Source organism: Buteo buteo, chromosome 23 (genome assembly GCF_964188355.1).
Source record: "Buteo buteo chromosome 23, bButBut1.hap1.1, whole genome shotgun sequence".
NCBI classification, from domain to species: domain Eukaryota; kingdom Metazoa; phylum Chordata; class Aves; order Accipitriformes; family Accipitridae; genus Buteo; species Buteo buteo.
In genome coordinates, this window is record NC_134193.1 from 16,981,522 (window position 1) to 16,995,080 (window position 13,559).

General features: G+C 44.7%; 1 protein-coding gene across 1 annotated transcript; it reads left to right on the plus strand.

The window, feature by feature from the left end:
- Positions 1-115: 115 nt before the first annotated feature.
- On the plus strand, positions 116-8,087 carry SET (SET nuclear proto-oncogene). Its single transcript, XM_075056034.1, has 8 exons — positions 116-476; positions 1,902-1,959; positions 2,979-3,121; positions 3,840-3,943; positions 4,120-4,233; positions 5,759-5,929; positions 6,030-6,176; positions 7,183-8,087. Exons 1-8 carry the CDS (start codon positions 404-406, stop codon positions 7,204-7,206), a joined length of 834 nt encoding a protein of 277 aa, XP_074912135.1. The 5' UTR covers positions 116-403; the 3' UTR covers positions 7,207-8,087.
- Positions 8,088-13,559: the final 5,472 nt, after the last annotated feature.

Sequence of the window (13,559 nt, forward strand, 5' to 3'; positions counted from 1 at the left end):
CGCCGCCCGCTGCCCAGCGCCCCGGAGGGGGGCTTGGTGCGCCTGCGCGCTGAGGCCGCCGTCCCCCCCGTGCCCCGGAGGGGGGGGTTGCTGCGCATGCGCGCCGCGCTGCCCGCCCCTCGCCAGCAGCAGCAGCAGGAGGAGGCGGCGGTGGTGGTGGTGATTCTGGCTGTGGAGAGCGTGAGGCAGTGCGAGCGCCGCTGCCGCCCCCTGTTATCCGGGAGCCCCAGGTCCGGGCGGAGGAGGCCGGAGCGCCCCGGAGGCGGAGGGAGCCAGAGCGGCGGTGGCAGCCAGCGGCAGCAGCAGCAGCAGCAGCAGGAGGAGTCTGTGCCCGGCCCCCCCCCCCTCCGCTCAGTCCCGTTACAGCCCCCCTCCCTCCGCGCTCCGCTCCGCAGCCACCAACATGTCGGCGCCGGCGGCCAAAGTCAGTAAGAAGGAGCTGAACTCCAACCACGATGGGGCCGACGAGACCTCAGGTGAGGCCGCGCCGGGGGCGGGAAGGGAATGGCGGCAGCCGCCGCGGCCTCCGCCTCGCACCGCGCCGCACCGACCGCCATTTTCCCCAGCCACACGGGCCGCGGCCGGGCCGGAGGCGGGAAGAGCGCGGGGTCGGCCGGGCGGATGTGCAGGCCCCAGCAGCAGCAGGAGGAGGCCATGTTAGCGCCCTTTTGTCTCCGCTCCCCGGCCCGGCCTCCTTCCCCACGGGCGCAGGCGGGGCCGGGCGGGGGGCGCTGCGGCCTTGGCGGAGCAGCGGGACCCCCCCCGCCTCCCCCCCCCGCCCTCCCGGAGCAGCATCCGCGGAGCCTCATTGTGCTCCGCCGCCGCCGCCATGATGCTTCGCCGCCGCCTGGTCTCGGCGCCGCCGCGGCCGCGTGGTGCTGCCCCGCCGCGCCGGGGATGGAGCGGCGCCGGCTGGGCCGCCGCTGCCGGGGCCTGCCCGCCCGCGGAGCCACGCGGTGCTCGGGCGGCGCGGCGATGGAGCCGCCCGCGCCGTCCCCACGTGCGATCGGGGCGGCTGCGGTATTTTTAAAGGTCGCCGCGCCGCGGGTTTCCTCCCGGCCGCCGCCGCGGGAAGGGCGAAGCGCTCTGCTTCCATCCAGTCCGCCGTCGCGCCCCGCGGTGCTGCGCCCGCTGCGAGCTCCGGTCACACACGTGCTTTTTCCGTGCCCGGCGTGGGGAGGGGGGCAGCGCGTCCACCCGCGCGGCTGGGGAGCGGGGAGAGCTGTCCCCTAACGCGGGCTGAGCCGTGCGGGAAACTTACCGGGGGAGGAGTGAGCGTGCTGCACTGCTCGGGCGACTTCCCGCTGCCGTTCATTCATCGCCCAGCGCGATAGGTAAACAGTCGTCCTGCGACGGAGACCTTTGCCAGGCTTTGTCGAGGGGAAGTTCCGAGGAGAAAATACTTGCCAGACGGCGACTCGGGAGTCTTGTTGGCTTGCAACCGCCCTTTCGAACGTTCTTTGCAGTTTTTAGAAGGTGGCGTGTTCCCAGTCAGGCTCTTTCTATTGATATTTCTGTCCTCCCTAAATTATTAAATGTTCTTTCAAATGTGTTGGTCTTAGCAGATATGGCTTACAACTTTTTAAATTAAATTGTTATTAATCTGCCGTGATAGACTTGCCATTTCAGTTGACTTGTAAAACTGTGTAGGGGAATGCGAGCTGTGATTTCTAGGGTTAAACTCGCTTTGAGTGCCGTTTCGTCAAACTTTTCGGCGCTTCAGCCATAGTACACCGGGGAAGTAGCTGAAGCTTTAAGGCCTAGTAACGCTTAGGACACTTAGTAGAAATACCTGTGTAATTCTAAAGTAGATGACTAGAAAAGGTCTTAAGTGAAAACCCCAGGTGATTTGTCAGACTCGAAAATGAAGGGATTTTGATGTGCTTTCATTTGTTTTTCAGAAAAAGAGCAACAGGAAGCAATTGAACACATTGATGAAGTACAGAATGAAATAGACAGGTAAACGTTCAAAATGTTTTAGCAGAAGTTAAAATGTAACTTTCAAAAATAAAAATATTTATTAAAGTAAGCACTTGGTACTAGTTCTCACTCTTTTTAAACTCTGCCCAGATATAGTTGTGTTCTTACTTGATTAGGTGTAAGAAGTATTTGTGTAAGATAAAAAATTTCAAGTTGTATCCTGGTTTCTTGTTCAACTGTGTATAATTAAAAGGGTGGAACTTGAGTTTAAAATTTTAAATTAATTGTAATAGTTTTGATAATAGAAATTTATTTCGGTTTTTTTTTCACGTTAACGTGTATGCAATTTTGCAAAAGTAAGCAGAACCAAAAACTTGGTTGAAAAGTTAGCTTTTATTATACTTCTTTTTTCACTATATATTCACATGCTTGTAGAGTAGTGTGTAGAAACTGTCACTGAAACATTAGTTTCATGTGCCAGAAAGCTCTGTGGGTTCTATGTCGGTATTTGCCTGGATCTGATCACCATGCACGCTGTCCTGCAAAGACTGCAGGTGACTATTGAGGCTCTGGCCACGTGAAGCTGTTGCAGTATCAGGACTCTGCCTTTTTATAAAACCAATTAAATGTTATGTCTTCAGATTTTACTTGTGTGGGATACAAAATTGCTTTGCTATAGCTTGCTTGCCTGCCCAAAAGTTAGAAAGAGCAGGTGATAGTCTTATGTGTTATCCATCTTGAGGTCTTTTGCGAACAAAATGTTTGAGAGGTAAAATATGACTTTGCTTTGCATAAATAAGGGTCCGTCCCTTATGTAATGCTGCAAAACATACAGTGTGTTCGGAATGTTTCATTAGGATCACTGAGATTGTTTCTGGGAGTGTGTTTCTTAATAGTCGTTACAGGTTTGGGCCTCAGTTTCTTGTTTGAGATATGTCATTTGTTGAATATGGCAGACTAGTCCAATCAGACCCACTCAGGTTTTAGCTAACTACTGATGATGTGTCTTTAAATTTCAGTTCTCTCTCCTGTGGTTAATGTGGCTCTTCCCATTACAGACTGAATGAACAAGCCAGTGAGGAAATTTTGAAAGTAGAACAGAAATACAACAAACTCCGCCAACCATTCTTCCAGAAGAGGTCAGAATTGATCGCCAAAATCCCAAATTTCTGGGTAACAACATTTGTCAACCACCCACAAGGTATATTCTTAATAGCCCTCTCTTTTTCCTGTAAATTCAGTGTTTGCTTGCTTGTTATGCGAGTGTCTTGCAGCTCTGAGGGTTTTCTAGAATTGTTGCTGGGCATATGCTTAAACAGAAGCCCGCTTCATATGCAAACACTCCCTTTTTGTCCTAGAGTGCATTTTATGAGCTTTTTATTTCTTGTGCTTGTTGACCAAAGGAACATCTTGTTCACTAAAATCCCATGGTGGTTTTCTTTCTGCATTTTAAACGACAAGTTTTCCACTTTTCTTAGTTAATTGGGCCCTTTAAAAAAAAAAAGGGGGGGGGTTCTAGTTTGTTTGGGTTTGTTTTTTTTTTAATTGGAAGTGAGCTGCTTAGGACTCTTGACAATAGACTTTCTGAGAGGACAAAACAAGTTTGTAGACTGCTTAGACTGGGCAAGCTATACGTGTGAAAATGGGTTTCAGAGAGAAGGGTGCATGTATGCAGGTAGCTTTTGCTGCTTCTTAATGTTGAACTACAACAAGCAAAAGTAATGTTTTCACCTCAGCAAATGCAAATCACACAAATGCTAAGTCTGTTGGCTGGTCACTTGAAAAAAATGGGCTGCAAGAAGTTGGCTTGGACAGATGTGTTGCTCTTCAAATCTTACTTGCTATCGATTTCCTGTGTTTCATCTGCATGATACACATTTCATAGCTTTGTTAATGTGGGATTCCTAATTCTGTCTTAGTATCTGCACTGCTGGGAGAAGAAGATGAGGAAGCACTGCATTATTTGACCAGAGTTGAGGTGACAGAATTTGAAGACATCAAATCAGGTTACAGAATAGATTTTGTAAGTACTTTAAATAATTCCTTCACTTGTGATTTTTCTGGTTTTTTTTAAATGTGATCACGTACTGGGTTGTAGTTTGTAACTTATTCTCTTCAGTTATCCACTTAGTACCACGTTTGACTTGGCACGTGTCTTTACATTATGTGGATTCTAACTCTTTGCTTTCAACTCTGCAGTATTTTGATGAGAATCCATACTTTGAAAATAAAGTTCTCTCCAAAGAGTTTCACCTCAATGAAAGTGGAGATCCATCTTCAAAATCAACTGAGATCAAATGGAAATCTGGGAAGGTATGTATTTGTGCATCTGGGAAAGATGATTGCTGCTCTATGTGATACCATCACTTTCATGATGTTCCTTTTACTTTTTTTTATTGAAGCTGCTTTGTCCTCCCTTCCCCACTCAACCTGCTTTCCACTTCTCTACATACATAGCTTGTGCCTATCTTGCAGGGTTTGGAGATCTGTAGTGAATTCTCTTGCTCAGTTGAGCACCACCATTAAAACAGTGAAAATACAAGTATGACTAGATGGAGAGAGTAACAAGTGCATTAGCTTGTCTGTCTCTATAGTGGATCTAGACTCTGTTTTGTTGTTTTCTTAAGATAACTGTTAAATTATGAATTCTGAGGACAGCGGGGTTTTGGGGGGTCTGATAGGGGTCTGTGATTTATCCCCCCCCAACTTCATTTCCAGACACCACATCTTTGGAGAAGTTGCAGCCACACAATAATGTGGGCATGTCTTTCATCCAGACAGTATTCAAACGTAATTAATTTGCTGTAGTTAGTTTCTGTAAAAGTTGGGAGCACTTTCATGTTATCCTGAAGATTTTGAAATTAGTATTTAAAAGTAGAACTGAGGGTTGCAGTTAAGTTGTTGCTTGTTTTCTTACCCTCAGACTGAGAAGAAATCTTTTTTCATTGAGAACTAGAACTTTTCCTCTTGTACAAGAAGTTACAGTCCAGTGCAAACTAGCTGAGTGATCTTTACAACATAACACAAAATCACCGTGAATTCTGTTATTAGTCTTCATTAAAGCGTCTAAACCTATAAATGTTGTGATTCTATCAAGAAAACAAATGCTAGAAGTTTGGAGTTACCATATGATCAAAGAAAGAATGGATTTAAATAGCGGATAGTAATTTCCTTTTCAGACTTGGCAAAATGATTGTTGCAAACTTATTAAACTTCTGGGGTAAGGTGGTAGATGCAGGACTTGTGTATGTTCTTGTGACCATATGTTTTAGCGGTTTGTGTGGTTTTTTCCACTTACTACAAAGAATGGTCTGAAGACTTCAAAGCGGGAAATCTTAGGATAAGAATGCTAGGCAGTTCTTTATCTGAAGTTAAAGACAAGAGCTTGGAGGTGTGGAGACTGAGTATCTCTTAAATTGTGTGTTTGTAGTAGTTGTAGTGTTTAGCTGCAATTGCAGCTATTCTCAGAGTAGCATTTAGCCATTGTGAAATCTTTTAAGTTCAGTATGTCATTAAACATTTGTCACACTTGTGCTTCCCTGTGATAGGGAAACAAATCAAATGCAAGATCCTGTGATTTTTCAGTATTTCAGTGGAGGTCATTAAAAGAAACAGGTGGTTTTACTGTTTTCTCATGTTTGTGAGAAACACAGTATCTTTTTTGTGAGTCATTTGGGTCCCAAAAGTTTCTTAAAGACTTCTCCCTGACAGAGGGTGTGGTAAGTGACTTCTTGTGGTTGTTTAGACAAGTACGTTTCTAAATGGTACTTATTTAAAAAAAAAAAAAAAGGCCACGTAAAGACCACTTCTTTAGGGAAATTCCTAACTTTCTTTTCAGGATCTGACAAAACGTTCAAGCCAGACACAGAACAAAGCCAGTAGGAAGAGGCAGCATGAAGAGCCAGAAAGCTTCTTTACCTGGTTCACTGACCACTCTGATGCAGGAGCTGATGAACTAGGAGAAGTCATCAAGGATGACATCTGGCCAAATCCATTACAGTACTACTTGGTAAGTATAGCGCTGAGTTGTTGATCCATACCCATAATAGCACTGTGAAAGTGAAAGTGAATTTGATCACTGTAGTTAATGTTGCATATGTGTCTTTAAGGTTCCTGATATGGATGATGAAGAAGGGGAGGGAGAGGAGGATGATGATGATGATGAAGAGGAAGAAGGATTGGAGGATATTGATGAAGAAGGAGATGAAGATGAGGGGGAGGAAGATGAAGATGACGATGAGGGAGAGGAAGGAGAGGTGAGTAATCTTACTCCTTAGATTTTCCATCTCTGGTATATGAGAATCAAAAGAAATTTCTAAGACGGATCTTAAAAGAATACTGAGCCATTGTTACAAAGGTAAAATAGTTCTTTTCTGTACAATCACTGACAAGGTGTTTGGAGGGGAGAAGCAGAACTGTTACTACCTTAACTTGTGGAGTAGTTTCACTGTAGTAATATGTATGTTTGTGTATATGAGAGACAGTGCAAATGAGTAGTTTTAGTAAATTTGTGAGGGAGGTGCTCTAGAACTAGGATATTAGCATAACAAAATTCTTATTAGTGAGCATTCTAGCAAGGCTTTACTTGTAAATAGCTTTTGTTGATGCATCCAGTTCTGTCATCCTCCCACCTGCTGGGTTATTTCTGCTTATGGCCAGCTTAGCTAAGACTCTCTCTTGGGTTCAGGAAGTAGAAATTTCCTTTAGTAGCAAGTGGGATTCCAGTGACAGCATTCAGGGTGTTGGTAACAAAGTTTAGAATGTCTTTGTTTCTCGTAATTGGGCGTGGTGTGTCTGAATTTCAGCAGCAAAAAACTACTTGTATTGAGATAGGAGGGCTGTTGTGCACACCAGAGTACTGGGCTCTATTATATAACCTCAAATTTAGCATCTGAAAGTTGAAGTATTTTGCTCTTCAGAGTTTAAAAAGAGGGGAAAAAAAGATGACCCCTTCACTTCCTAAACATTAAACTTATGTCAAGGTTTGTAGTGATTCTAAGTCACGGTAGTTTTCAAACCTGATGTTTTTTTCATTGGGACATCCAGTTATTAACTGATTTCTGTGTAGACAGGTACTCATGGCAAGTGTTACTACCCCTTAGTGAAGAGGGAAAGAGAGATCATCGTATAGCATGCTATGAGTAACACTGTAGGGCTGTACTCTGTAGGGTAGTAAAACAATTCTGGTTATTGCATTTGAAAGTTCGTGCTATCTGAAGTTGAGTGATTAGATTTTTTTAATTGTTGCTTATCTTTCAACAGGAGGATGAAGGAGAAGATGACTAATTGAACACTGATGGATTCCAAACCCCCTTTTTACCTTTTTAATTTTTCTCCAGTCCCTGGGAGCAAGTTGCTGTCTTTTTTTTCTTGTGCTCAGTCGCCTTGTTCTCTTGAGGTCTCTTTTTCTCTCCTCTACACCATGGTTCACAATTTATTTTGGGGGAAATACCTTGAGCAGAATACAGTGGAAAAGAATCTACCGGTTTCTGTTTCAAGTTCATTTTTATCCCTTTCTGTCTCAAAACAAAAACTGTTTATGGAATCAACACACCATGTTCTGTGGGAAAAAAGAAAACCTTCTGCTCCCTTCACTCTGCTGGAAGCTGAAGAGTGCTAGGCCCCTGTGTAGTAGTGCATAGAATCTAGCTTTTTTCCTTCTTTCTCTGTATATTGGGCTCAGAGATTACACTGTGTCTCTATGTGAATATGGACAGTTAGCATTTACCAACATGTATCTGTCTACTTTCTCTTGTTTAAAAAAAAGAAAAAACTAAAAAAAAAAAAATGGGGTTATAGAAGGTCAGCCGGGGTGGGTTTCAGATGTTTGGGTGGGTTAAGTGGGCATTTTGACAACATGGCTTCTTCTCCTTTGGCATGTTTAATTGTGATGTTTAACAAACATCCTTGCAGTTTAAGATGACACTTTTAAAATAAAATCTTCTCCTAATGATGACTTTGAGCCCTGCCACTTGATGGAGAATCAGCAGAACCTGTAGGATCTTATTTGGAATTGACATTCTCTATTGTAATTTTGTTCTTGTTTATTTTTAAATTCTTTTTTTTTTTTTTTTTTTGTTTCACTGGAAAGGAAAGAAAGATGCTCAGTTTTAAACGTTAAAGTGTACAAGTTGCTTTGTTACAATAAAACTAAATGTGTACACAAAGGGACTGGTTGGTCTTCACTGAAAGAAACAGTTTTAATACCCTGTTTTGAACTTTCTTGTAGTTTCTTGGCATTTTTTGGGGGCATTTGGTCAGTATTTATGTAGTGTAATGCAACCTTGTGGTTGTGTGGACTGATAATCAGTTCATTTAGTTTCCACTATTTCAGTACTTGTAAAGTGTTTCATTTGGTAGTTAGTACTGCACACTCTGTTTCTAGAATTACCTAACTCTGTAAGACAGGGCTGTAGGTGCATATGCCTTGTGTGAAGACAGAGGTTTATATTCATGTTTTGCAAAAAGAAAAATCACTTGATTCTTAGATTATTTTTTTTTATTAAGTAGTAACTTACAATACTGTATCTCCAGTAAATCAGTTTGCATGAAAATACCATGCAAGCTGAGAATAAAAAGACCAAGGGGTCTTATAATAAGATTTGGGTGGTTTTGTAAGTCTTTTCAGTTGAAAATAAATGTTAAGTGCAAGCTAATTTTTGGGCTATTTCAAAGAGCAAGATTCTTAGTGAAGCTCGTGTATAAAGTTGCTACTTCACTGCTTTCTTTCCTTGGTAGCAGCATGTATATATGCTTTAGATATACTGTACTCTTTTTCATTTTAAGAGACTGCATTTGAGTAGCTTGTAACAGTTTCACTTAGAGGTTGTTGGTACTGGTATTCCACAAAGTGTAATGAAAGTTGTTTTAACATGCTGTGCTTTTGAAATATTTAAAAAAATGTTGTATCAGCTAATCTAAAATTCAAACAGCTAGTTCTCTTTGGATGTGTAGAAAAGACTGTCTTCTGGGAAGACTTGCTGTTATATTCTCTGATTCCTTTTCCTCACGGAATTTGCTATAGTCAAATTCAGCTTATTTTGATGCTTAAGAATACACTTAGCAGAACAAGATTAATCTCTATTTGAGACATGCCCAAATAACATGTGTGAGGGAAACATTCTGTAAGTGTCTGGTCCAGCTTGGATTCAGTCCAGTTATCAGAGACAATACAACGTCCAGTCTGCGTGTGATCAATGCAAAAATAAGGCAACCATTTATTTTATTCCATCTCAACAAAAGCTTCTGCCCTGATCCTGCTTGCAGAGCAAAGTAAAATGTTAATTAGTAACAGTTTCTTACCATCTAGAGAGAGAAGGAACAAAACCTATGAAGTCTATAAATTTTAGATTCTTTTTCATTTGGTTCCTTTTTGTTGTAAGATTGAAAACCGCTTCCTGTTGTGGTAGAGGGTCGATGTGCTATTACTTGCCATGATGCCTCATTACTTAATTTTTATGTAGTCCTAATTGATTGTAGTTCTTCAAAGAAAATAATATTTTCCTAGTCTTTAATGCTTTGGGAAAAATATTGTGCCATTGTTGTTACACCCCTGTTGGTTACTAACAGAAGACCTATAAAAACTGTTTTGAAAGTAATCAAATCTTCAGGTTCTGTAAAGTCAAATACCATGAACAAGAAATGAGAAGTCTGGGTAATTAAATGCTACTTCTGAGATTTTTCTTGCACATTCCTTAGGATTTTATAGGGTGTCAAAACACTCTTGCTACTGTACTGATAATACTGAATTTCCTGTGAAACTTAAGGGTTTACTCCTGGCAACGGCTAAAGACTAAACTAACGTGCTAAAAGAATAAACCATATTTGTTAAGTGTAATCTTAATTTATTTTTTTTCTAGCAATGGAAATGAATAGGGATTAACATGTTTCTCTGCAACACTGAAGAAATACTACAGATGGCCATCATGTGCTCTGACTGTTCACTTCATGTCTAATTTGGCTGAATATATGTAATGGGCATCGATTTTTACTTGATTTAATTTGTATATGCATATAAAGAGCATTTAAAGGTAGATGTCCACCTCTGATAAGAATGGGAGATTCACTCTTATTAAATATCTGTCTGTATCTCTCATTAATTCCCCACTGCTGCTTGAGCTCCTCATATCCAGTTAATCCTGCCAAGTGAAATTTGTCACAGGTGGAAGCTGAATTTGGGCTTTGTGGCCTGAATTTCTAGGGTTAGAATATAGAGCTGACAGCAATTTAATAAAGGTGAAGCTACTGTGCTGGGGCTGTATGACTTAAATGACTCAAAGGTTACTTTTATTTAAATTGCTATAAAATGGAATCTTTTGTCTGTAATTTCTAGTGCCAAAGGAAAGCAAATATATCCGTGTGTGTAAATACAGTTAGAAAGGTTTGGGTTTTTTTAAACAGATTATCTGTGTGCTTATTCATACTTGTCACCATAGTTTTTGTCCCTGTAAACAAGCATTATCTGAATTGATTTCTCAGTCATTTATGCCATTCATTTGAATTTGTAAGCTTCTCTTTGTACCACACTCTAAAACAGGTGCATAACGATAGTACTTTGTTTATTGGATACTGTTCCTGAATTTTGAAGCCATGCTTTTTTTTTTTTTGAGACTGAAATCAATGAAATAATTTCTCTGATGTACCTTCAAGATATCCTTCTGTTTGAAGGAATTAAAGTACATTTAACTGTTACTTGATGTTACCATTTCTAAGAGTCTTTTTCAAAAGAATCAGTTATTAGTCCCAAACTTGGCATCGTCTGTCATGGGTCAGGTTGATAGTGCCTGCTTCTCTTTTATGGATATCAGGTGCCCAGTGTGATAAGAGTGACAGGAGGTCACAAGTGCCTCTGGAACAAGATGCTTGCTTCTTCCAGGGAACGGATTTATGCTTAATCTCTTGCCCTCCCTCTCTTGGATTAAAAATGGAAACTTCTAAGACTTTTCTCTTGATCACCACCTTTTCTGAGTGAATGTACTCTAGTGCAGGTAGTCCTGTAAGACGTAACTCCCCGTGCCTGCTAAGTAGCCTTAGCAGAGCCGGTGTGACTCCTTACATGCCCAGGCACAGCCGTGCCTTCTGGGTCCGGCTCTCCGCGGTACCGTGCCGCCCAGGAGCTGCGGCAGCCCCGCTGCTACTGAGAGGATGTCTGCAGCACCCGACACGGGCTGTAGCAGCTCTTCCTCTGGGTGCTCCTGCCTGCCGATCCGGGAGGGGTATTCCCTGGCCGGGAAGGAGCGTAAAACGGGAGAGCTGGCCAACGTGAAAGGCGAAGGGCTCCGGGAAGCGAGGGTATCCTTCCCCTGTGCTTTCCATCCCCCTCCTCCCCCGCCACCTTTTAGCGCTCGTATAACCTCAGGCAAAAGGGCGAGAGGCTTTCCTGGAGCCGTAATTCGTCTACAAGCCGCTGCCGCACACATCCCTTCTCCTCGGGTTTAGCGGAGGACAGGGGCTGCCGGTTCGACGGCAGGGCATGCCTCAACCCCCAGCACTCGCTCCGGGAGGTGCCCGAGAGAGACCACACAGCTCGATCCCGGGACCGCCCCGAGCCGCGGTTCGGAAACCGCGGCCCGCCCGCCCCCCGGGCCGGTCACACGCTCCCTCTTCCCGGCGATGACACTACCTAGGCAGGAGCCGCACCTGGAGGGCTGGCCCGGGCCCGGGAGCGTCCCCGGCACCCGGAGGAGTTGTGCCCTGCGGGATCCTGGAAGGGCTGGACAGGCACGTCGTGCTCTCAGCTGTGATACCCATCTTCCCGTGGGACAGAGGTTGCCGAGTGGGCAGGAACTGCTGATCCCACGCACCGGCCCCCTCTATCCGCAGGATCTGCAGGGGACAGCTGAACCGTGCCCGTAGGATGGGCTGAGGCCAGCTGGGATGCTGGGTAGCCAGGGACATCTCCGACCAGGGGGGATACGGTGGCCCGCAAAACCAGAGCAGGCATCCTCCTCCCCTCCGGGATCACCCGTGCTCTGAGGGCCAGCCACTGACCAGCCCCATCCCTCCAGCCTGGGGAGTTCGTTCAGCCAGATGGTCCTCGGCCAACAGCTCCAGCTGTCCAGGCTCCCTGAACTGACCCCCCAGCCCTCCCCCTGCCTCACCTGGAGGGTATGAGACCTGAAGGAAAGAAGGGGGAGCCCTCATGTGAACCCCAAGGGCAGCGGTGGGCAAACCAACCTCCGCTGCCACCGAGGGCTCCCACCAAACCTCTCTCCAGCTGACCAAGCCAAACACAGCCTTGATCCCTGTCTGCTGGGACAGGCTTTGTCCGCTGGAGGTATGGTAGTGTCCCTGCTCCTCTGAAACGCTATCCACACCTACTAGTTTGACTTTCCCCTTTCCAGTATTTCCACTGAATGAACAGTCTAATTAAAGTAATTCCTTAAACGCTAAACTGAGCCTGGACCATGTTACAAATAGCAACAGGTTCCAGAAGGGTTTATATTAATCTAATGCACTTGCTTTATTAACAACAGGATCATGTTCAAAGGTTTTATAGAAGTTTAAGGCTTTATTAATTCAACTCAGTTAAGCTAGATTTAAATTTTAAATTTTCTGGTGATTTCCTTTTACTAATTATTCAGTTGCAGATCACTTACAAAATGCTTATGCTAGAAAAACTGTTCTAATTAAATAAAAGGAAAACATTTCTGTTTATTAGTATATTTCTAAATTTGTATGTGGGAATACTATCACCTCTGGATGCCTTCTGACTCAAAAGTTGTGCATTGCTCCAGGACTGAAAAAGCGTATTAGTGCAATAATAACATTATGTAATACTGCTAAGGAGGGATCTTACAAGTGGTGGTCTTTACCACCTGAAAGCAGTAAGTATCTTTTTCACTTGTTTTAAACACTGGGCCTATGACATACTGCCTATCAGTTCTGCATGACACAATGCCAGTACAGCAGCATGGTGGTTTTTCACTCATGATAGCTGGGGAATTACCGCCAGCCTTGCCAATGCATGTGGGTTATTTTTTCACTCAAATATTCAGCTGAACCCCAGTTCCTACATGCAGAGGGGCAGTTCTGCAGAGAAAAAGTTAGTCAAAAACTGGCACTGGAGGCCTTTCCAGGGAAGCATCCTATCTAAAGGAGAGTTGCAGTTTGCTTGTTCTCCTACAAACAAACGCCAGTTATGAGTCAATCTGGAGAACTAAAATTGGAAACCACTTGATCGACTCAGCAAAAGGGGCCCAGGCTGGGGCCAGCCGCAGGGATTTTCTCTCACAATGCCCAGCTTCCAGAGGAGGTGTCAGGAACCGAGCGGGGCCCGAGTTAAGGAGATCTGTCACCGTGTATGTCCCCGTACCGTCCCTTTGGCACGAACCCACAATTTTTGTGCCTACAAAGGACACGGACCCCCGAAAGCCTCTCCTTCCCCAGCAGCCCGACGCGGAGGGTGATGTCCACGCTGGGAAGCGGGAGGTACCTCAGTCTCTTCAGCGTCCGGCCTGTCGCGCCTCTCTCCTTCCCGCCGCCATCCCGGGCGCGCTGCGGGACCTCGCCGCCAGGTCTCGGCTGCCCGTTTCCCCTCAGGGCGGGCGAAGGCAGCGGGACGACCTTCTGACTGACAGGGGCGGGAACCGCGGCCGGCCGAGGACCCCGCGGGGCAGGGCCGGGGGGCGTGTGGGGAA